At 57.1% G+C, this 24,236-nt stretch overlaps 1 protein-coding gene across 1 annotated transcript in view; it reads left to right on the forward strand.

Moving 5' to 3' along the window:
* The window catches only part of MAPKAPK2 (MAPK activated protein kinase 2), a 44,446-nt gene extending 26,904 nt beyond the window's left edge, over nt 1-17,542 (forward strand). The window contains exons 2-10 of the mRNA XM_062210247.1: nt 11,976-12,115; nt 12,212-12,276; nt 12,497-12,576; nt 13,009-13,135; nt 14,598-14,673; nt 14,932-15,056; nt 15,365-15,450; nt 15,562-15,642; nt 15,967-17,542. Of these exons, the coding sequence (XP_062066231.1) occupies nt 11,976-12,115; nt 12,212-12,276; nt 12,497-12,576; nt 13,009-13,135; nt 14,598-14,673; nt 14,932-15,056; nt 15,365-15,450; nt 15,562-15,642; nt 15,967-16,110 (924 nt within the window). The 3' untranslated portion in view covers nt 16,111-17,542. The remainder of the gene's footprint in view (nt 1-11,975; nt 12,116-12,211; nt 12,277-12,496; nt 12,577-13,008; nt 13,136-14,597; nt 14,674-14,931; nt 15,057-15,364; nt 15,451-15,561; nt 15,643-15,966) is intronic.
* The last annotated feature ends 6,694 nt before the right edge of the window (nt 17,543-24,236 follow it).

Below are 24,236 nucleotides of genomic sequence, written 5' to 3' on the forward strand. Positions count from 1 at the left end.
GCACCTGTGCCATGCAGCCAGCAGTGCTCTGTCTATAGCGCTGTTAGGAGGCTTCATGTAGCAATGTGTCCTGTGTGTGTTGTGCCCCTGGCATGTGGTTGGGGCTGTGCAAATGAGAATTCCTCCTTCTCTTGCAAAGACGTCACCTGTTGGGAGAAACGGGTGTCTGTGTCCCTCGACTCTGTTTCCTCCCCGAGACTCCCCAGGTTGACATTGGCTGTGTGTGCAGCGTCCATTTCCACATAAGTCAGGCGTGGCCGGCGGCTCTAGCAACTGTTGGTCACAGCCTCCAGGGCCGTGTCTGTACATCTGCTGTTACCCTCCCACTTGGGATGACAGAGGTGCCCCGGCGTCCTGTGGCCGGTGTGAGAGCCCTCCTCTCACTCCCCTCCCGCCCTAGCAGGAGGCTCAGCCTGCATTTGGGAAGCAGGGTTCAGCTCTGAGACCTGAGTTATGCTGTAACTTGGGACCCGAGCCCCGGGACCCGCGCTGTGGTGCAGAGGTGAAGCTGCCACCTGCGATGGCAGCATCCCAGCTCCGTGCACTGGTTCAAGTCCCGGCTGCTCTGCTTCTGAGCCAGCTCCTTGCTGATGTGCCCGGGAAGGCAGTGGAAGATGGTCCAAGTGCTTGGGCCCCTGCCGCCTACACTGGAGACCCAGATGGAGTTCTAGGCTCCTGGCTTTGTCCTGGACCAACCCCAATCATTGCAGTCATTTGGGGGAGTGAGCAAGCAGATGGAGATCTCTCTCTTTCAAACAAATAAAGAAATCTTTTTTTTTTTTTTTTTAAAAAAAGAACCCAAACCCTCTGACGGCCTCCCTCTTTGCCTCAATCCCCTCCTTTCTGTCCCTTTCCTTCCCTCTGTGCCCCCTTCTCTCCTTCCCTTTCTCCTGTCTCTCCTTCTCTTTCCTTATACGGAGCAGGAACACAGAGACACCCCTGGGGCTCTGAGAGGGTAGGGGGCTGTGCGGGATCCAGGCTGAGAGCCTCCCTGAAAGGAGCAGGTCCTTCCTCGGAAGACAGGTGCTCTGTACACAGAGGATCTGTGCAGACAGTAAAGCAGCGTGGAAGGGTGTAAAGTGGGGAGCGGGGTGCAGAGGAGGAGGCTGGGCGAGAGCAGCCCAGCACAGTCCAGTGCTGTGTGCACAGGCGCGAGCGTGCGTCACCATGCTGTCTTACATCCCGAGAGAGGAGCTGATAGGCACCAACCACAAAGCACAGATGAGGACGTGGGAAGGCTGGCTGCCTGGCTCCATTGGCTCGCGCTGTGTTAATGTCTGGAAGTACTGCATGGTGCCGCATAAAAATGTGCAAGATCGTGTGTTAATAAAACATTTAAAAAATAACTTTTTTAAAAAGGAAGAAAACTACACACCTCTCTCGTACCCACTTTCTAGGGGTTGACTGTGTTACTTTATTTTTTTATCTATTTTTGATAAATTCCCCCAGAAAAGGCTAAGTGTCCACAAGCCTGTATATCCTCCTCCCTCTGCCTTGAAAAATAAAAGAACAGCAAAGCCACACATATGAGTTCATTCTGTGTACATAATGCTCAGCACTTTTCCTGTCTTCACTGTTGGAAATTTAAAAGATAACACAAAACAAGATGGTAGCACATCAGTACCATTGAGAATTAACCACGGATTAACCTTTTCGTGTATTTGCTTCTTGTCTCCATAGCTTTGAAAGTCACCTACGCAGTGGGAAGCAGTCCCGCTAGGCCGTGCCAACGGGCCGCCCATCCCTGGCTGCTCTCCCGTCTCCGGAGCCCTGGGTTGGAGCTGCTCGCCCTCTGGGCGCGGTGTCGCACTGGGTGGACTCGAAGTCCTGTTGAGAGACCTTTAGGGGGCCACAGTTCCTTGCCAGTAAAATGCCCAGTGAACGTAGTTCATGGAATGATTTCCTGGGTGGGTAATCACTAGGCCCAAGGCTTGTACGTTTGCGATTCTGATAGTTAGGCCAAGCTCCTCCAGATACGTATGCGATTATATCCCAGGTGAGCGTCTGAGACTTTTCACCCACGATCTTTGCATCAGCCCAGGAGTTCTGGTTGCTCGGTAACAGTTACCATCACTGTCTGGCAGCATTTCGCGTGCAGCGAGTTGCACAGAGCGTCTTCCGTTTGGCTGCCTGTAGTCCCCTTGCTGTGAGCTGCCTGCTCATGTCTGTCGGCCGTTTTGTATCGGGTGGTTAATCTGTTGCACTTGGTTTGCCAGAGCTGGCCTTCTGTCCTGTCCATCGTGTGTCACAGACGTTTGGAGAATTTGTCATGCACAGTGTGAGACTCGGCCTCCTGGCGTCAGGGCTGGGTGGCCGGGATGGCACCTTGTGTGGCAGTGAGCGGTGTGGCGTGGTTGTGTGGTTTTAGATACTGAGGTTGTGTTGTTGGAGCTTTGTTTTGGGTGCCGATTTTGTCCTGTCCTGGTTGTGAAAGTCAGTTATCAGAGAACTGCTTTTGCCTCCAGCCAGGTGTCTGGGACCTCGTGCGACACTGAAGGGCCTGGTCTTGTATTTCTCAGGTCTGTTGTGAGATTCACGTTGAGATAGCTGGCGCCGTGGCTCAACAGGCTAATCCTCCGCCTGTGGCGCCGGCACACCGGGTTCTAGTCCTGGTCAGGGAGCCGGATTCTGTCCTGGTTAGCCCTTCTTCCAGGCCGGCTCTCTGCTGTGGCCCGGGAGTGCAGTGGAGGATGGCCCAAGTGCTTGGGCCCTGCACCCATTGGGAGACCAGGAGAAGCACCTGGCTCCTGCCTTCGGATCAGCGCGGTGTGTGGGCCGCAGTGGCCATTGGAGGGTGAACCAACAGCAAAGGAAGACTTTACTCTGTTTCTCTCTCTCACTGTCCACTCTGCCTGTCAAAAAAAAAAAAAAATTCACATTGAGGTCTGGCCGCCAGGGGCTGACCATCGGTCACGCCCCACTGAGTGCCGCGGGGGCCCTGGGACGGGAACGGGGCCTCCTCCCTCACCCGCTCGCCCCCGGACGCGGAGGAAGGAGAGCCAGGAGTTCAGGAGCCGGCGCTGCCCTTTCTGCGTCCCTGAGCCGGGCCAGATGGAGAGAGAGGCCTGATGTGTGTGTCCAGTGTGGGAGAGGAGAGAGGCTCTGCCCGCGCCCTGGGAGCAGTGTCCTCGAACTCTTTCTTCCCTTTGTAACCCAAATTACAATTTAGGCCCTTTGCCTGGAACTTGCTTCCTGTGTACCTCCTGTGCTGAAGGTGGGTGTCATGGCAGAGCTGGAGAGGGAGATGCGGCGGCGGCAGAGGGCTTAGCTGTCCTGTCCTGTTCCCTGGGGTATCTCAGTGCCCCTGGGGCCTTGTGGGCCGAGCTGGGTGCTCCAGGTTGTTACTGAGTGAGGGCTTCTTGCAGATGAGAACTGTCACTGCGTGGCTCCTCCCTCTGGGCCTCCGTGTCCCGCTTTGGCTCCAGATCCAGGGACAGGAGCTCTAGAGGGACCTGGCAGAGAGAACGATGTCAGGACAGCGTGGCCTGGTCCTGCAGCCGGGTGACTTCCTCCCGCCTCCGCCTTGGCTTGTGCAGGACTGGGGTGGGGGTGGGGGTGGGGCAGTTTGCTCGGCATCCCGGGTTTGAGGCTGCAGGGAACCTCTGAGCCAGCCCGGCTGCTGCACTGCTCACCGGGAGCTGGGTTCCTGCCGAGCCCCGCTGGAGTAGAGGAAGGTCACTGGACAGGTTGCATGGCAGTTCTCCCTCTGTGGGGAGGGGCCGCTTTCTCTCCTTCCCCAGGCACAGCCTACACCCCCTGGGCGTGAGCTGCTTTCTTGTAAGACCCCAAGAAGGCAGCCCCTGGTCCGCAGAGCCCGGTAGAACTGCCAGGAAGCCCAGGCGCTGCTCCCTGGCCGCGGGGTCTAAGGGCGTAGACGGCCACCCTCTGATGTTTGGGTGCTGAGCTGCTTCGTCCTGTTCCATTGTAATGTGCTAAGTAGAAACCACCTAGGGAATAAAGCTGTAATAAAGGAAATTAAATCACCAGTGATTCTTTCAGAGATAATTACTAGTAATTTGCTGCGTACAATTACCCTTAGTGTTTTATATCCTTGTATGTACAGTTTCAATTTTTTATACCAAAGTGCACTTATCTTTTTGTTCCATTATCCATGATCTTTTTGAAGTACCCTCATCTATAGAGTGTGTGTGTGTGTGTGTGTGTATGCACGCACGTTTGTGCAGGTAGCTACAATTACACACAGATACAGTACTTGTAGTACTGGGTCAGTGCAGCAGGTAAGGTTGTGTGGCTTCCCATGTTTTACTTACCATCAGATGCTTTTCTTTTCTTTTTTTTTTAAGATTTATTTATTGGGGCCGGCGCCCTGGCACACTAGGTTAATCCTCCACCTGCGGCACCAGCATCCCATATGGGCGCTGGTTCTAGTTCGTTTGTTCCTCTTCCAGTCCAGCTCTCTGCTGTGGCCTGGGATAGCAGTAGAGGATGGCCTAAGTGCTTGGGTCCCTGCACCTGCATGGGAGACCGGGAGGAAGCACCTGGCTCCTGGCTTTGGATCAGCATAGCTCCGGGCATTGCGGCCATCTGGAGAGTGAACCGATGGAAGGAAGACCTCTCTCTCCTTCTCTCTCTCACTGTTTGTAACTCTACCTGTCAAGAGTTACAGGGAGGCAAAGGCAGAGAGAGAGAGAGAGAGAGAGAGAGAGAGAGAGAGAGAGGTCTTCCATCTGCTGCTTAACTCCCCAATTGGCCACAACTGCTGGAGCTGCACTGATCCAAAGCCAAGATCAGGAGCTTCTTCCAGGTCTCCCACGTGGTTGCAGAGGCCCAAGGACATGGACCATCTTCTACTGCTTTCCCAGGCCATAACAGAGATCTGGATCGTAAGTGGAGCAGCTGGGACTCGAACTGATACCCATTTGGGATGCCAGCACTGCAGGCGGTGGCTTTACCCACTATACCACAGTGCCGGCCCCAATCAGATGTTATAGGGGTGGGGTTTGGGCTGCAAAAGCACCACTGGGAGCGGTGACCAGGAGCCTAACACTTAGACCTCCATTCCGTTACGTATTCTTCTGAAGCATCATTGTATGGCTGTAGACCGTACAGATTCTCACTTTTGGAAAAAACTGTCTTGTGGCTGGACGTAAAAGTTTCTAGCCATTTCTAGCTAACTATTGGATAATTATATCCTTAAAGCTACTTCTGGCTGGCGCCGCAGCTCAATAGGCTAATCCTCTGCCTTGCGGCGCCAGTACACCGGGTTCTAGTCCCGGTCGGGGCACCAGATTCTGTCCTGGTTGCCCCTCTTCCAAGCCAGCTCTCTGCTGTGGCCCGGGAGTGCAGTGGAGGATGGCCCAAGTGCTTGGCCCTGCATCCACATGGGAGACCAGGATAAGCACCTGGCTCCTGGCTTTGGATCAGTGCAGTGCGCTGGCCGCATCGCGCCGGCCGTGGCGGCCATTGGAGGGTGAACCAACAGCAAAAAGGAAGACCTTTCTCTCTGTCTCTCTCTCTCTCACTGTTCACTCTGCCTGTCAAAATAAAATAAAATAAAATAAAATAAAATAAAATAAAATAAAATAAAAGCTACTTCTAGGATTAGTATCTTAGGATCGGATCCCAAAAGAGAAATCGTGACATCAGAGGGTTTGTGCCTTCCGGCACCTGCAGCCTGTGTTTCTGGCTGGAGGTGTTCTGGACACTGGGGGCAGATTCCCTGCACCCTACCTGGCCAGAGCCGCAAGAGCAGGGCTCAGATTCCAGCCCTGTCACGGACAGCTGGCGGGGAGGCCTTGAACGACTCACCCGGTGCTGAGCCTTCTCATTTATAAAATTCATGTTCCTGCCCAGGGTGGGCAGGAGGCGGGGAGCTGACCTACTGGAGGTCTCGGCAGCCGTCTCACCCAGGGGCTCCCCCGTCCTGTGCTTGCTGTGCCCACTGCTGCCCTCCCCAGTCCTCTGCTTTCCCTTTTATCTTGAAGAGCCCTGGGCCAGGCCTCGTGTGGTGCAGAGGGGCTGCTGTGGCCCTGGCCTGGCAGGTGAATGTGGGACACACAGCTTTCCCTGCACCCCTGGAGCTCAGAGGAGGTCTTGTGTAACAACATCACCGCACGGCACACTGTGCTCAGCCTGAATCGGACATTTGCATCCCTCTTGGTCGGGAGGCTGTATCTTCCTCCTCTCTACGTGTACACGCTGGCCTCTGACTGCCTGAATTCAGCAAAGTGGGGGTGGGGGCTGCCTTGCCAAGCCCACTTCCCTCCCCTGTCCTGGGTCCCCCTCCACCCTACTTCTGGAGCTATTAGTAACACCTGAAGTGAAGTGGGCGTGACCAGCATCCCAGGTGCCCGCCCCAGGGGCGCTAGTACATGGGGGACAGGGAGCGGAGTGACAATGGCAGACGCTCACGTGTGCCAGGCACCCTTCTCTGTCATTCACACAGTGCACCTGTGTGCTCCCTTTTCCTATAGCAACCTATAGCAACCCCAAGTGGCAGGGACTGTTACCCTAGTCATTTAACAGGTAAGGGAAACTGAGGCACAAAAGGGTTAACAGCTTTCTCAATCTTTTGAATGGGTGATCCCTTGGTGCTGGGGCCTGTCTCTCCCTAGTCTGGTCCTTCCTCTGCCCTGCAGGGGACGAGGGCCTCAGGCTCTGGGCTCCCTCTTTGTTCTCTTCTCTCTGGCTTGGCCAGGCTTTGCACGATGCAAGAGCTCTTGAAGGGGAGAGGAGGGCACCACGCACGACCTGGGCTGGGAGTCCTGTCCTCTTCCTTCTGGGTTCTGGTGGAGACAAGGATTTGGGCAGCTCCCACGTTCCCCACCCCTGCCACCACCCCGCCGCAGTGGGCTCTGTGGACAGGTCCCTGGCTCCTGGCGCACTTGGCAGGAGCTGTTGCTGATTGCACTGCAGTCAGCACACACAATGCAGCTTTTCTAGGGCGCGAGAGTTTCAGACGCAAACCACGTGGGGATGAGGCAATGCACAGTCCGGGGCCTGGCTTACACGGTCCGTTTGAACATCTTGCCCAGGCGTTCCTGTGGCTTGGGAGTGGCCGACCTTTCCTTCCAGTCTCTGGCTGTCAGAGTCTGGTCCTGCGCCCTTTGGCCTCTGCTGTCCTTGTCCAAGTCGGAACCCTTGCCCCGTGACTCTCCTGGCCTCTGGGGAAACCTGCTGCCTTGCTTCTCTGCTGGTGCCCCTGACAGTTCCCTCGCTGAGCCCCACTCCCTGAGTCCTGGTCTGGTCCCATGCCCCAGGTTAGTGGATGCCTGCGTTCCTCCCCGAGCCGGGTGGCTCCTGACAGCTCTTCCCCGGGGTCGCCGACCAGCCCAGCCCACCTGGCCAACTTGAAAATTTTGCTTGGTTGATTTTTATGATTTCTGAGACACGTGTGTCTGGATGGATGTCACTTACCAGTAGGCACCACGATTCTCACCCTGTTTTCCTAAGAATTTAAAATAGCCTCTTGGGGCCAGTGCTGCGGCGAAGTAGGTTAATCTTCCACCTGTGGTGCCGCCATCCCACATGGGCGCCGGTTTTAGTACTGGCTGCTCCACTTCCTATCCAGCTCTCTGCTATGGCCTGGGAAAGCAGTAGAATATGGCCCAAGTCTTGGGCCCCTGCACCCGCATGGGAGACTTGGAAGAGGCTCCTGACTTTGGCTTGGCACAGTTCCAAGCCATTGCAGCCATTTGGGGAGTGAACCAGTGGAAGGAAGACCTTTCTCTCTGTCTCTCCCTCTCATTGTACCTCTACCTCTCCAATAAATAAAATCTAAAAACAGAGCAGCTCTCTTCCCAGTTTACTCTGCTGCTGCGAGGATAGACCCACACAGTGCACCCTGACGTGGGAGAGGGCTCGGGTACACGGGGGGCTCAGAAAAGCTTCTCCCCAGTGTAGGAGAAGGTTGGATACATTAGCCACTGGGTGAGGGAAGGAGTAGAGATGTGCCTGCCCCTTGGGGACGGGTTGGAGAGACAAGTCGCAAGCCTAGACTGCGGCGGCCTTTTCAGAGCTGAGGTGTTCCCTGCAGAGTTTCTTTTTCTTTCTTTCTTCCTTTTTTTTTTTTTTTTATTTAGATTTGTTTATTTGAAAGAGAATTAGAGAGGCAGAGAGAGAGAGAGAGAGAGAGGTCTTCCATCCACTGGTTCAGTCCGCAGATGGCTACAACAGCCGGAGCTGGGCCAATATGAAGCCAGGAGCTTCCTCCAGGTCTCCCACGTGGGTGCAGGAGCCCAATCCTCTGCTGCTTTCCCAGGCACATTAACAGGGAGCTGGATTGGAAGTGGAGCAGCTGGGACTTGAACCAGTGCCCACGTGGGATGCTGGCACTGCAGGCAGTGGTTTTACCCATGACACCACAGCGTGCCTCCCCCCCCCCCCGCCCCTGAGTTTCTGAAGCCCCCGAGAGGAATGGAACGGGAATTCATGAAATTGCGCCCAGCACTGGCTTCGCGAGCTGGGCAGTGCCCACCTGGGATTCCAGATCCCTGGCTCACCGTGTGTGTCCGCCTCTCTCGGGGAGCATTCCGGTGGAAGGGAAGGCCGAGCCAGACCCAGGCTTTCTGACCGCACGTCCTCTGTGGCTTCGTGCCGCTCCAGCCTGCCTGAGGCAGAAGACTGAGCTTGTGTGGGGGCTCTGGAGGCACTGGGGGGCCTGCACGTGGGTGAAGGTGGACCCTCAGCATGCTGTCACGCCGTGGCTGTACTGGGCACAGCAGCACTCTCCTGGGCAGTACCTTCGCCCTTTCTTACGGGTGGGAATGGGCTCAGAAGGGCAGGAAACTCCAGACCTGTGCAGTGTCTCCTAACTGTAAATCCTCAGCCCGGTGTTCCTCTCTGGGCCTCTGCTCCTGTGTGCCTGTAGGGGGCGACAGGCTCCTTCCAGCTCTGGGAACTGGCTCTCAACTCTGAGTTTTGAACTGGTGCAGCACATTGTCTCCCTGGACTATAAGCATTTCCTATGTCTGTTGCCCTCTCCTGTCTCTCCCTCTTCCCTTCCCCCCTCCACTCCCGGTTGGCTTGTACTCTGTCCTATTAGGACTCCAGCATTTGGTCTTGACATTGAACGCGACATGTGTCCTATAGCAGGAGCTCAGCAGCTGCTTGCTGAATGGAGTTACACAAAATGAAATTGGCCAGTGCCTCTCGTGTGCTCTCAGGGCGTGGAAGAGTAAGGTAGACGCTCCTCTGGGCTGTGCTAATGAAGACGTTGAAAGTGCCAGCACGGGGATGGGTGTTGTGGGGCTTGGAGTGCTGGTTCCACTTCCTATCCAGCTTCCTGCTGATGTGCCTGGGAAGGCAGCAGATGATGCTCCAGGCACTTGGGTCCCTGCCACCCCTGTGGTGAGACCCGGATGGAGTTCATGGCTCCTGGCCTCAGCATGGCCAGCCTAGACTGTTATAGGCATTTGGAGAGTGAACCAACTGATGGAAAATCTCTCTCTGCCTTTCAAATAAATAAGTAAATCCTATGTGTATCTATCTATATATAGACATCTATATCTATATGTCTACATCTATATAGAAGTGAGTCGCAGGACCTGTGCAGTGTCCTCCTATTGCCATAAGGTGGCAGTGTGACCTCGGCAGAAACCTACCTCTTCGTACCCTTGGCTCCTTCATGCTCTGTCGGAGAGTCTGGGCTACCTGTCTGGGAACTCCTGTTGTGGGACTTGCCCCTGACAAAGTCAGTCTGGCAAGTGCTAGCCTGCAGCCCCGCGCCCCCCCCCCCCCCCCAGCAGTGGCATGGTGGGAAGGCTTGGGCGTTGGAGTCTACCAGGCCTGGCTTCCAACCCTGACTCTCCCTGGACACGGACCCTTGAGCTCCAGTTTCCTCATCCTGCAAAACAGCAGCCGTGCAACGAAAGGCCCAGTGTATGGACGGGAGCCACCACGTAAAGGCCTGCTGGCTCGTTTTCAGTGCTTTCCGTAACCTGCTGCCTCTCGGCCGTGGGACCTGACTCACGCTGCTTCATGCACTTGCCAACAGGCCTCTCAGACCTCCCTGCTGCACCCCCCACCCCCCCGCCTTCTCTGCCAGTGCCTGTGTCTGCCATGGCCGCTGCCTGCTGTCTTCCCACTTGCCTCTCCCTCTCCTTCCCTGCCTGTCTCTCTGACACCCCAGCCCTGAAATCAAGGTGTAAAGGGGCCAGGCCAGCGTGCACTCCTGTGGGGCTGGCTGGTCTAAAGCCGCTGTCTTAGTTATTTTGGCACCTGTGTTGTGTACAGTGGGCACTCCCTGATACAAGCAGCGGTTACTATTACTGAGCGCAGGACACTGCTGGGTGCTTTGCGGGCATGTTGCTTTTCATCCTCATGAAAGATCTGTGTAGCAGAAGCTGTTATCCCTGCCTTGCAAAGAGGGCAGGTGTTGGGGCTCAGCAGGCGAGGCTGCTGCTTGGGATGCCTGTGTCCCGTATCAGAGTGCCCGATTCAAATCCTGGCTACTCTGTGCTTCTGGTCCAGTGTCTTGCTAATGCTCCTGGGAGGCAGTGAATGAAGGGCCAAGTACCCATGATGGAGACCCAGGTGGAGTTCCTGGCTCCTGGCTTCAGCCTGGCCTATTCTTGACTGTCGCAGTTGTTTGGGAAGTGAGCCAGTGGATGGAATGTCTGTCTGTCTGTCTGTCTGTCTCTCTCTTCTTCTGTCACCATGCCTTCCAAATAAAGAAATGTTATAAATAACAAAAAACCAGAGAGTTGTACCACGATGCTTTGGGCTGCAAGCAAGTCTCACACCAGAGCAGTGTGAAAACAAAGCAAGGTTCAAGCTTTTGGGCAGGAGAGGTCATGCAGGATGCTTGGTTGTCAGCCAGGATCCAGATGGTTGCCTTCCCCAGGGCACTGGTTGGACCTCAGGCTAGCTCCCCTCACCTGGGCCAAGGTGACCGCCACAGTCCCAGGTGGCACAGGCAAGGCCGCGGTCTCCGCTGGCGACGTTGCGCCGCCCCCGGGAGCCTGCTGCAGCCCCGCAGCCCTGCAGATGGCCTGGAAAGCCCACTCCTGTGCTCGTGCTCCCTTTTCGAGGCCGCTGTAGACTTCCCGCAAAGTTCTTCCTGGCCGGCTGAGTCCTAGGCTTTTTCCCAAGCCAGTCATTAGCAGAAGGACTGGAATTAGTGATGCTGGCATGGACCAGGCACGATTCAGCCCCTGAGACTGGTGGGGGCCCAGCCATCTGGTCCAGAGAAAGGGGGACATGACAGGCTCACTGAGTTGTGTAACTCGTTCAGGGTCGCAAACCTAGAAGAACCAGTTTTCAGACTCTCCGCTGGCGAGTGTTTGGCCGGTGGTTAAGAGGCCTGCTTCTCACCTTGGAGGGCTCCGTTCTGGGCTCTGGCTCCGGCTGCAGCTTCCTGCCAGTGCAGGCTTTGGGAGGCAGCTGGTAATGGCTCCAGCAGTCGGGTCCCTGCTATCCACGTGGGACACCTGGCCTGGGTTCCCAGTGCCCGGCTCTGGCCTTGGCTGTCACAGGTGCTTAGGGGAGCGAACTAGCAGATGGGAATGCTGTCTCTCTTTGCCTCGCAACTAAAAGAAGAACCACGCCGTCTCTCGGTTGGGTGGAGTAAACACAGGGGAGACCGAGCATGGCTCTGGATTTCGCCTGCTGGGTTTGATGGTCCTGCCAGCACCTTTCCCTGCTGACCCTGTAGCATCCCCTCCCGCTAGGCCCCTTTTCATTACCGTACTAGTTTTTTTCCTTCTGTCTCGCTCTCCAGTTCCTGTCTTCCAGTACCCAACACCTGCCTGCCTTCTAGAATAGACTTCCTGCCCTTACTGGAGAAAGGGCCAGTGGGCAGCATGGCCTGAGGGCGGGGCTTAGCCTCAGAGGGGTCACATGGAGGTTTCTGCCAGGGCACAGGAGGCAGCTGCCAAGGCCTCCCAGGACCCAGCAAGGGAGGCCAGCAAAGGGCTGCAGGGGCTGGGCAGGGCCAGCGGGCGTGGGGTTTATGGGCGGTCCGCAGGGCCTGCAGAGACCGTGTCCTTACGCGGGGGGTGGGGCTTGTCTTGCAGATGCTTCAGGACTGCCCCAAGGCCCGCAGGGAGGTGGAGCTGCACTGGCGGGCCTCCCAGTGCCCACACATCGTGCGCATCGTGGACGTCTACGAGAACCTCTACGCGGGGAGGAAGTGCCTGCTGATCGTCATGGAGTGGTAAGCGGCTGCTGGGCTGCGCCCGGCCCGGCCTGTCCCCACGCCCCGCTCAGGACAGCCTGGCGTTCCTCAGGTCTTACTGTGGCTTTGTTTCAGTTTGGATGGTGGAGAGCTCTTTAGCCGAATCCAGGACCGAGGAGACCAAGCGTTCACTGAGAGAGGTAGAGAGGGGGCTGTTGTGGGCCAGGCAGGGCAGCGGTCTGCGCCCAGGGTCAGCGTGGAGGCTGGGTCTGGCCTCCTCAGCGGGCCGGGCGGCTCTGGGGTGGGGGTGCGTGTGGGGAGCCTTGGGCTGCACGGGGGCAGCCGGGGGCCTGGGCATTCAGAGCTGACGACGCATCTCTGTGCCTGCCTTTCCCTCGGCCTCCCCTCTCCCCGCTCCAGAAGCGTCAGAAATCATGAAGAGCATCGGCGAAGCCATCCAGTATCTGCATTCAATCAACATTGCCCACCGGGACGTCAAGGTGCTGGCTCCTTGTGCCCCCTTGAGTGGGTGCTGTGGGGACCGTGGGCCGGGGCTGGTGGCCAGAGACCCTGTGTCTGGCCACCTGGCTCCTGAGGGCAGCATGGGGCTGCGTGCTGCTCTCTGACCACCGGCAGCCCCCACGCCAGCGGTGAAGGCCTCTCTGGCTGGTCTGCTCCGCCAGAGCCTCCTGGTCGCATCCTGCCGTGTTCGCCGCTCGCTCTGTTAGCTTCCTGTCTCCGAGTCTCCGAGTGTCCGAGAGCTCTGGGTAGATGGGGACCTGGTTAGAGGGAGCCCGCGTGGCCCTGGCCAGGCAGCTCTGGGGCCAGCAGATGATGCGCACGAGGGGTGGGAGGTGGGGGAGGCAGGGCCACTGCCCCATAGGTTTTTGGTAACTGTGTCCCGGCCGTCACTCATCTGTCTCTCTCCGTAGCCCGAGAATCTCTTATACACCTCCAAAAGGCCCAATGCCATTCTGAAACTCACCGATTTTGGCTTTGCCAAGGAAACCACCAGCCACAACTCCCTGACCACTCCTTGCTATACGCCCTACTACGTGGGTAAGTGCAGCAGAGGCCCAGGGCTCTGCTGTTTGCCTGGACTCTCAGAGGGTGCCACATGCTGGCGGGTCGGGTCCTTGCAGCTCCCTGGCGCTGGCTCTGGTGTCAGAGCTGCGTTGGAGCGAGGAGGGGGGAGGGTAGTGGCGCTCCTCTCTCTCAGGCGCCGGGTAGGGATCCTCACACACAGCCCCGCGCCCCGAGGAGCCGCCGTTCCCTCAGATTCCCGGGGAGGCCAGGGCCCAGGTTTCCTTTGGCGTAAAAGATGTCTCTGGCAGCTCAGGAATTTGTTCATCTTAAGATTCTAGGGTTAGGGTTGGTGCTGTGGCATAGTGGGCAAAGCCAATGCTGCCTGCAGTGCCGGCATCCAATATGGGTGCTGGTTCCTGTCCTGGCTGCTCCACTTCTGATCTAGCTCCTGCTAGTACACCTGGGAAAGCAGTGGAAGTTGGCCCAAGTGCTTGGGTCCCTGCACCCATGTGGGAGACCTGGATGAAGCTCCTGGCTCCTAGGAGGCTTTGGCCTGGTCCAGCCCTGCCTGTTGTGGCCATCTGGGGAGTGAACCAGTGCATGGAAGACCTCTCTCTCTCTCTCTCTGCTTCTCTATAACTATTTGAAATGAGTAATCAAATCTTTTAAAAAGGAGAAGAGATACAGGGCTGGCATTGTGGTGCAGCAGGTTAAACCCCTGCTTACTTCTTTAAAATTTTATTTATTTATTTATTTTTATTTTTTGACAGGCAGAGTGGACAGTGAGAGAGAGAGGGAGAGAAAGGTCTTCCTTTTGCCGTTGGTTCACCCTCCAATGGCTGCCGTGGCCGGTGCACCATGCTGATCCGTTGGCAGGAGCCAGGTGCTTCTCCTGGTCTCCCATGGGGTGCAGGGCCCAAGGACTTGGGCCATCCTCCACTGCACTCCCTGGCCACAGCACAGAGCTGGCCTGGAAGAGGGGCAACCGGGACAGAATCCAGCGCCCCAATCGGGACTAGGACCCGGTGTGCCGGCGCCGCAAGGCGGAGGATTAGCCTATTGAGCCGCGGCGCCGGCCTAAACCTCTGCTTACAACACCGCCATCCCATTTTGGAGCACTGGTTTGAGTCCCAGCTGCTCCACTTTTGGTCCAGCTCCCTGCTGATGCCACCTGGGAAAGCAGCAGCAGATGGCCATGTGGGAATCCGAGATGGAGTCCCTGGCTGCTGGCTCCCGACTTTGGCCTGGACCAGCCCTGGTTGTTTTGGCCATTTGGGGAGGCAGACCTCTTTCGCCTGGATGCATCAGTCAACCAATTGATCAGTCTTAAAAAATAAATGAATGAATAAACAAAGAGCCTAGCCCAAGGACTGCTCTCCTCCTCCCCTGTCCTCATCCCCCTGGCTGTGGCTGGAAGGCTGGATTGGCAGCAGCGTCCACGGGAGGGGTCGTCACAGCCTTGCCAGGCCCACTTACATTGACTTCTGGTTTGCAGCCCCGGAGGTGCTGGGTCCCGAGAAGTACGACAAGTCATGCGACATGTGGTCGTTGGGCGTCATCATGTACATCCTGTGAGTGTGCCACGGAGGGCGCCAGTGGGGAGGCCGGCGTGTGTCCCGAACAGGAAGCAGAGGCAGATGTTGGCGCCCCCTCTTGGACACATTTCCTGGGGATCCCCTGCGTGCCCTGTTCTCTTAATGTTTGAGGGGTGGGCGTGGCCAGTGTGTGGTTTACACTCCTGCGTGTTGGGTCCCTAGCCCTGTCCCAGCTTCCTCTGTGGGGCCTGTATCAGTGAGCCCGCTCAGCCGCTCTCCGTCTGCTTGACACAGGCTGTGTGGCTACCCCCCCTTCTACTCCAACCACGGCCTTGCCATCTCCCCCGGCATGAAGACTCGCATCCGGATGGGCCAGTACGAATTTCCCAACCCAGAGTGGTCAGAAGTGTCCGAGGAAGGTAGCAACCCAGCCTTCTGGGACCGGGGGAGTCTGTGTGTGTGCACATGTGTGTGTACATGTGTACATGAGTGTGCATGTGCGTCTGGGCGTCTTTCACACGTGGGTGCCATCACTGGGTCTGCTTACCCCTGCTGTGTGCAAAGGGCCCGAGGCAGGCCTGGCTGCGGGGCTGAGGAGGGTGCTGTAAGTGGTCCCAGGCGGTCCCTGGGGCGGGTGCCCCCACGCTGCCCCTTTGGGCCCAGTTTCTCCTGAGATCGTGGGGAGGCCAGGCTCTGAGCTGTCCCCGTGCCCTGCTCACACCCACAGTGAAGATGCTCATCCGGAACCTGCTGAAAACGGAGCCCACGCAGAGAATGACCATCACGGAGTTTATGAACCACCCCTGGATCATGGTGAGCCTGGAGCCCGGGGGCTGGCCTCCAAGGCCTCCACTCTGGTACGGGGCCTCGGCCAGGACCCCACCTGCCCTAGGCATTCACTTGGGCCCCCTCCTCTCCCCTCAGCAATCCACCAAGGTCCCTCAGACGCCCCTGCACACCAGCCGGGTCCTGAAGGAAGACAAGGAGCGATGGGAAGATGTCAAGGTGAGGGGGCGCCGGCCAGCAGGTGCGCGGGAGGGCGGCTCTGCACGCTTGGCCCTGGTGTCCACACGACAGCAGTGGCGGCTCCCTGTACCTGTGTCCTGCCAGCTCTGCCTCGCTGGGGTCCCGGTCACGCAGCTGGGCTGGCTGGGGCAGAGCAGGCCCGGGGCTCCTGATCTGGCCCAGTGCTCTTTCAGCCTACCTGCCGGCCATTGGAAGGCTGCGGCCAGCAGGTGGCCAGCGTCCGGGCCTGTCTCTTCTGCTCTCTGCCTCGCCTTTGCTGGCCTTCTGGGCCCTTCCTCACGCAGCACCCCTGCCCGCCCCCAGGAGGAGATGACCAGTGCCTTGGCCACAATGCGCGTTGACTACGAGCAGATCAAGATAAAAAAGATCGAAGACGCGTCCAACCCTCTGCTGCTGAAGAGGAGGAAGAAGGCTCGGGCCCTCGAGGCTGCGGCCCTTGCCCACTGAGCTGCAGCCTCGGCCGCCTCCCTGGAGGACAAGCAATAACTCCCGAGCGGATTTGTTTTTTAAGCGAAGAGACACAGACTGTCCCCTCCTCCCCCTCTGCCACCCGGCTGCGTGGAGCCTGGACCGCGTGGCCGGCTGAATCCTGCCTTTGATTCCGGATGCCCGACGGGGGGAGTTGGGAGGCCACGGAGAGGAGGGAGGGAGGTGCTCTCCAACCTGTGCTCGTTTTGCAGTTTTATCCGTAATTTGACTTAGGATTTTTATGAATTCTTTTATTGTGCTTTCCCTTCCGCCGCCCCCTTCCTGCCAGACCCCTTCCTCTCTGGATCCTGCAAAGGTTTGGGGTTTGTTCAAGGCTGATTTGTGGAGCTGTTATGGGAGGGTCCCGGTGTTGTCCCACCCGCCTTCCCTATCTCCCCACTGGCTCGGTGTCCTGGGTGCTCACGGCCATCCGTGGGGGAGGCTGCCACCCCCTGCCTCCCCTGGAGGCCTGGGACACCACCAGTGTGCCGGGCAGATGGGAGTGTGCGTATGTATGCTTGTGTTGTGTGTGTGTATGCGTGTGTGTGCGTGCGTGTGTGTGCCCACTTCTGTGCCTGGGACCGCGCATTTGAGGAGCCAGGGCCAGGCAGGGTTGCAGAGGGAGGGGCCCCCCAATGGCTCAGAGCCCCCTCCCTCCCAGGGCCTGCCCTGCCTATACTGAGCCTGCCAAAGTGCCTGGGATGCCTGTCCAGACTCTGAGCCGGGCCGGCCGCATCCTGGCTGTCGGCTGGGCTCCGGGAGGCAGAGAGGAGTGACTTGGGCACTGGCACAGCTATCGGGAAGACTGGACCCCCTGCCCCCACACCCCGTGCTGGGCCTGCGTGCTCTGGGCACTGATCTACTGAGCAGCCTCTACTTCCCTTCTTGCCTCTAGAAGCCCTTTCTCCTTTCTCCTTTTCTTACCTTTTCGGCCACTTCTCAGTGGGCTGCTCTCGGCTCCTGTGGCCAAGCCGGGCAGTGTATGTGGACAGCCTTGGGCATGCCCATGTCTCCTTGGCGCAGGGCATCAGCCGGCCACCCCATGGGCCTCCCTCAAGTTTCCATTGTGTGACCTAGTGTGTGTGTTGGGGGGGGGTCTTCACACCAAAGATGTCCCGACTGCCTCATTGCCCGTTAGCCTTTCAGCCCCACCCCTAAACAGCTCCGCCTCCTGTGCCCAGGCTGGGGGACGCAGCATGGGGAGCCGTGCTCTGTGCCCTGGTGCCTCCCTCCGGCGCCCTTGCCCCCAGGAGCAGGTGGGAGCACCGGGTCTTCTGTGGGTGCCGGGCAGGGCTCCGGGTGCCTGCCGCACCTCCCTCGTCTCAGACGGTGTGTCCAGCACTCAGACTGTTGTAAACTGTTGTTTTGTATGAGCGAAATCGTCTTTACTAAACAGATTTAATAGTTGAAAGTTTTTTTTTTTCTGTCTTCCTTCCTGGGGCTCAGGGCCCCTGGGAGGGCTCGGGAGGTGCGAGGAGCCCGGGAGCCCATCCTCTTTGCTGGATGCCACATCAGGAGCCAGGCTGCTTTTCAGCATGTGACTCTTTGTCCCACACAGCGAAGTGCCAGCTCTGTCAGCCTGGGGGAACTGGCTGGGGTGGGGCCCTGGGGTGGGGTGAGGGGACAGGGAGAGGGTGATTAAATTGTTTTCAAATCCTGGGACGGGGATCAAGAGAGCGGGTTAGTGTAGTACTTAAAAATTCCAGCAGGGGGCGATGGGGTCCGGCAGAAACCACAGCACCTGTAAGCTGGAACAGACCTCAGTGGAAGCAGATGGAAGTAAGGGCACAGAGCTGAGCGGCTTGGCGGCACTGGGTGATGAGTTGACTTGCGGCAGAGGCTGGCCTGCCGACCTCCGCGGCTCCCTCCCCGCGGGCGGGGGAATAGCACATCCTAGATCCTGTCACCTGCGCTTTCTTTTGTGATCCTCAGGCTGTCAGGACAGAAATGCCAAGCAGGAGGGTGTTTGTCCCCATGTAATAAGTGATGGCAAGAGGGTGCAGCAAGGTGTGGAGGCCACACGGCCCTTGGCGTGGGTTCTGAGACCTGGGGTGCCCCCGATCCCGACTTGCCTCCTCCCTGTAGGAAGGCTTGCTCATTTGCCCCCTCGGTCTCCAAAGCTGTCACAGCGCCCATGCCCAGTGCATGGGGCGAGAGGCCCCGTGGCTTCCCCCTCGTGACTCCCAGTGGGTTGCTGAGGTTGGTCCCACCTGGAGACCTGCGTTGCTCTAGAAACCCAGGCTCAGAATTAAGCAGAGTGGGGGTTTGCCTTTCAAGAATCCAGCTGTTTTGTCTGTGTGTGAGATGGAGGGCAAGGTGGTGGGAAGGGAGTGCTCAGAGCCGCTGTCACTGAAGGTGACAGCACAGGTGTGGGGGTCAGGCGTGGGAGGGTCTCGCTTTCTCCATCTTTGAAGCCAGCAACCTCGTGTCTCACAGACCCTCCTGTGGCCACATTTCTGACTCAGCCAGAAAGGAGTCAGCCTCTATCTGTCTTTATCTTTCTCTCTGTCCGTCTGTCTGTCTCTCTGTCTCTACCTCTCTACCTCTACTTCTACCTCATCTCAACATTTATTTATTTTATTTGAAAGGCAGAATTAACAGAGAGAGAGAGACAAAGAGACAGATCTTCCATCTACTGGTTCACCCCCCAAATAGTTGCAACAGCCAGGGCTGGGCCAGGCCTAAGCTAGGAACCTGAAACTCCACCTGGGTCTCCCACATAGGTGGCAGGGGTCCAAGCACTTGGGCCATCATCCACTTCCTTCCCATGATGCATTAGCAGGAAGCTGGATTGGAGGCGGTAGAGCCAGGACAAGCCAGGCACCCTGATAGAGATGCAGACGGGGTGGGGTGGGGGTGGGGACCTAACCTGCTGTGTGGCAATACCTGTCCTGGAGTCTCTCTCTCTTTTTAAGATTTTATTTATTTGAGAGGTAGAGTTACAGACAGAGAGAGGGAGACCTTTAGGAAGGTCTTCCATCTGTTGGTTCACTCCCCAAATGTCCTATCCCATGGGCGGGGTGCCGGGTGCCAGGTGAGGTCCTGTACCCTCAGGTCCCAGAACGAGAGTGTCTTTGGGATCCAGCCTGCTGCTGCAGCCACCTCATTGCGGATCCCTGCGTTTTGCCTCCTCGCCTGTCTGGGTTAGCCCAGCTCCAGAGGAAGTGTGGGTGGCAGTGAGGGTCCAGCGTGGGCCTGGCTTCCAGGGGAGGCGCTGGGGTGAATGCCCAGTGTGTCCCCGCTCCCCAGCCTTCCTCGGCATGGCTGGGACTTCCCCATCTCTAGTGGGAGCTCAGCCACCTCCTGCCAGACTCCCGCTGGAGGGCACTGGAAACGTGTGTCCCTACAGGCAGCCTCCGGCTTGCGGGGGAGGCATAAAGGTCTGTGGACACCCCTGCGCACCTGCCCGGTTCTTGTCCTTCGCGTCTTCATCTCGGCTCAGTCTCTGCTCTTCCCCACAAGGAAGCTCAGGCCCAGAGAAGTGGACTTGGCCAAGGTCACACACTAGTTGGGTTCTGTTAAGAAGCCCCTGGAGGCTGGCACTGTGTCACAGTGGATTAAAGCTCTAGCATGAAGTGCCGGCATCCCATATGGGCGCCGGTTCGAATCCTGGCTGCTCCACTTCCGATCAGCTCTCTGCTATGGCTTGGGAAGGCAGTAGAAGATGGTCCAAGTCCTTGGGTCCCTGCACCCACATGGGAGACCCGGAAGAAGCTCCTGGCTCCTAACTTCAGATTGGCTCAGCTCCGGCTGTTGCAGAACCAGTGGATGGAAGACCCCTCTGTCTCTACCTCTCTCTGTACCTCTGTATTTCAAATAAATACAAATAAATCTTTTTAAAAAACCCCTGGAAGCATTCTTTTTTTATTTAAAAAGATTATTTTTATTTATTTATTTGAAAGGCAGAATTACAGAGAGGCAGAGAGGTCTTCATCTGCTGGTTCACTCCCCAAATGGCCGCAACAGCTGGAGCTGGGCCATTCCAAAGCCAGGATCCTGGAGCTTCTCTCGGGTCTCTATGCAGCAGCCCAAAGACTTAGGCCATCTTCCACTGCTTTCCCAGGCCATAGTAGAGAGCTGGATCGGAAGTGGAGCAACTGAGACTTGAACTGGCGCCCATATGGGATGCCGGCACTGCGGGCAGTGGCTTTACTCGCTATGCCACAGCACCAGCCCCACGGAAGCACTCTTGATAAGGGAGGGCTGAGAGAGTTGGGGGAGGAGCTGGAGACAACCCCCCCCCCCCACCAGAAAAGTTTAGTTTCCTGTGCGGTGGGGGTGCTGTTCCCAGGCCCTGTGGCTTTTTGAGGAGTTGGGTGGCATGCTGGGTTAAATGCCTTGTGGCCTTTCCCATGAGTGCAGGCCCAGCCTCCAGGTTGGTGTCCACTGGTGAGGCTGGGCCCAGCCCCTGCTCTGAGCTTGAGGGTGGGTGTTGGAGACAGGAAAAGCACAGGCCTGGGTGGGTCTCCTGCTAGTGCAAGGTGTGAAGGAAATTCAGGGATTCAAGAGCATGGCGGGAGGCTGGGGAAAGTGGCTGCCTGGCTCAAACCCTGCCAGAGGGAGGAGGCTGTCCAGGCAGCCTCTGTCCTCAGCCCCTGAGAACACAGATGCTCCTTCCTTGGGCCTCCTGATGGGAGAGGCCCCAGCTGCCCCGGGGCGGGGCCAGCTGGGTTTGACACCAGGCTCCAGCTCTGTCCCTGCACTGACAGCAGTGTGGGATGATGCCCAGCACAGCAGACCAAATCCCCAGACACTTCTTGTCCACCTGTGCTTTGGGCAAACAGACCAAGTGCAAGATCCTGATCCTGCCCTCGGGAGATGGTGAGGGGATTCCTCTGCCTCTCCCTGCACAAGACGTCTGCCTGCAACAGTGAGTGGCCTTGTCCCTCCTGTCCCTGCATCCACAGGCCTGAACACCTGAGAAACTTCCAGTGCTGGAGTTTCCTCCACACCCGTGTTGAGGTCAAAGGAAACACACCCTGGATTCTCTCGTTCATGCCTCGGGATTGGGGGTGTCAGCCCTACCCTACCTGGGACTCCCTGGGGCTGTGCCAGACTCAGGAAAGTGGGAGATGTGCTGTGTGGGGGTGGCGAGGAGGGGCCACCCCGAAGCTCTGGGCCGGCCACTTCCACCAGGGTCAGTGCTTGGGTCTCTCTGGTGAGGCGACGTCAGCCACTGCCCGGGAGGGGCTCGAGTGTGTGCTGGATCCTGCGCAGTGTGCGACACTTCAGGGAGACACTGGTGAGGACTGGGGGAGCTCAGTGTCGAGGTGTGGCCAGGCATTTGCATTCTGGGAGGGAGAGCTGGTGCTCTAATCCGCAAGAGCAGGGGCTGGGAGGGCTGCCCACAGCCCTTGTCTACGCCGGCGCCCAGCGACCAGGTTGGCGGTGCAGAATTCCATGCTGGATTCCCACTGCAGGAGCCGCTGCCTACCGCCTTTGAGTCTGGGTTCAGCCCTCGGCTTCTGGTCTGCTGAGCTCTTGAACTTGACCTTTGACCCCATGGTTCTACCCATAGTCTGCTGTCCCCCCTCTGTGTTTTCTGCCCAGCTTCTCCGACCTGGACGCCTCTCCTTGGCGCTGTTGCCCCTTCTCTCCACAGAGCTGCAGTCTGGGGGCGTCGTCGGATGGGGATTTCCCATTTGGTTTTTGGTTCACTGAATTTTTAAAAACCCTCACAAACGTACATCTTACACTTGGGTGGTTTGCCCTTAGTCCTGCATTTTACGAATCCTTATGGAACAGGATGATGTCACCTGAAATTGGGGGCCCTCCTGGGGCTGTCAGGGTCCCCCTTACTCCTCTGGCTGCTGCCGCCACCCCACCCACGCAAGGCGGCGTGCAAAGCCTGAAGCCCTTGGGGGCCTCCTGTCCTGTGCGCGTCCCAGCATGCCAGCGCCTCAAACACGGGGTCGTCTTGGATTTACCGCTTCTCCTGCTCAGAAGGTAAGGTTCAAGGGGGCCGAGGACCTGGGGGTCTGGGCCTCTGAGGGGCCGGGGATGCCATGCAAATGCGTTCATTTGCATCACTTTCTTACTCTGAGGGACAGTCAAGTTTCCTACACACAGCACGGCCAGGATTTGCAAGTGAAATACTGGCTCTGGCCTTTCCCCTTTGGACCCCGCCCCCCACTCCTTTCTGCTCCTTAGGCCCTGTGTGACCTAGCACTGGTCTTAACCTCTCTGATCCCAAGGCAGCGGTGTTTCCTGGAGCCCGACTATGCAAGCGGACGCCCTGGCCGGTGCAGCCACCGATCAAGGCCACTGCTGTCGGAGGCTGTGGGCAGCGTGACCCAGCTCCTGCCCCAGCCGGGCAGCTGTGCCCCCCTGTTCTTCAGATGGCTCGAGCCTCTCGGGGTAGAGAGGCCTCAAGTTTCGGAATGAGCCGCCTTCTCCCAGCCCTCACCCTCCGGCCCGGAGACCTGTGGTTCTGAATTCACCAGGCAGAGGTTCTCAGAGAAACCACAGTGTCAGCTGGGGCCGTGGGAGAGCCATCTGGGTCTGGTAGGACTCCTAGGGGGCCCTCGGGTTTCTGGCATGCAGCTGGCGCTCTTGCTGGTCATTAATCTGTTCTGAGCAAATGGTCTCTGGAGTGAGACCGGAAGCCCACTTCTCAGCCGCCTGCCTGCCCGCAGGAGGGGGCGTGGGCAGGCTGCTTGGGGCCAGTGGGCAAGGCAGAAGACGATGGGCCGTGAGAAACCCAGCTTGATCTACTTATTCCAGGCCTGAGAGCGGTGGCTGAGCTGGAGTAGGTGCTCCACATCTGTTGGATGTATTCATCCAAAACAAAATTAACTGCAGTCATCTTAGTAATTCAAACATTATGGGAGTCACACGCACATAGAATTATCTAGACACACAGTCAGGCGTGAAAGTTCCTTTTTATAGCCTCTCCTCACCCAACTGCCAATTCCCGTTCCAGAAATAGTTTCTTCGAACAGCTTGATTTTAATCCCCCATGTTTCTATTAATTTATTTAAGTAGATAACTGCTTATAAACACAGCTGAGAAATCTCCTTGAAGTTTGTAACAGGAACAAGTGGAATCGTTAGGCATGTTATTCTATCACTTGGCTTTAAAAAATTGTGATAAAATACAGCAAAATTTACCCTCAACAATTTTGTCGTGAATTCAGTAGTTTATTCCCACTCTTCATGCTCTTTAAGCACTTGCTCTTGCTTTTTTATGATTTATTTATTTTATTATTGAGAGGCAGAGAGAGAAAGAGCAAGTTCCCATCTGCTGATCCCCCCCCCCCCCCCCCCGCAACAGCTGGGGCTGGACCAGTCCTAAACTGACAATTGGGAACTTAATCCAGGCCTCACTCAGGCATGGCAGGAAGCTGATGACTTGAGCCATTGCTGCTGCAGGGAGCTGGAATCCGGTGGAGAGGAGACTCGACCCAGGTGCTCCCATGTGGAATGTGTGCATGTGTGCATCCTATCCAGCGCCAGCACCTGCCCTGCACTTGGTCTTTAAACCTAGGGATCTCAGTGAGGTTCCAAGACGCAAGTCAGGGAATCAGCATCCCTTTTTTTTTTTTTTTTTTTAAATAGTGGCAGCTTATTTCCAAAGTGTGGCTGTGCCATAATTTATTGAACTATCTGCCGATGGCTCTGTGTGCGCCCTCCCCCCTTTTTCTAGTATTGGCATAGATGCTGCAGGTATCTGTACAAGATCTGTGAACACGAGTGCATTTCTGAACCGTAAATCCCCAGAAATGGAACAGCCAGCTCTGAGTGTCTGTACATTTTAGGTTTTAGGGACAGTAGTAGGGATTTATGAATGAATGCATCTTGCACAGTGTGTTCTGAGTGACAGGCCCATGAGGAGCCTTGCTGTCCACAGTGGGGCCATCTGGGAATGGAAAAGTCCTCTGAGAGCAAGAGGACATTGAAGGCACTTCCCCAAAGTGACAGTGCATACCCTTGGCTGCATTGTGGGCTATTGGGAAAATCAGGCCCAGCGAGGAGCAAGGGGATTCCTCTGGCTCTCCCCGCATTAGTGGCTCTGCTCACTTGGTGCTGGTCATTTGCATATATTTTGGGCATGTAGGCAGAATGGCTCAAAGACGAAATCTGGGCTTCAGCCTGTTCAGCCTCTTG

This window comes from Lepus europaeus, chromosome 14 (genome assembly GCF_033115175.1).
Source record: "Lepus europaeus isolate LE1 chromosome 14, mLepTim1.pri, whole genome shotgun sequence".
NCBI classification, from domain to species: domain Eukaryota; kingdom Metazoa; phylum Chordata; class Mammalia; order Lagomorpha; family Leporidae; genus Lepus; species Lepus europaeus.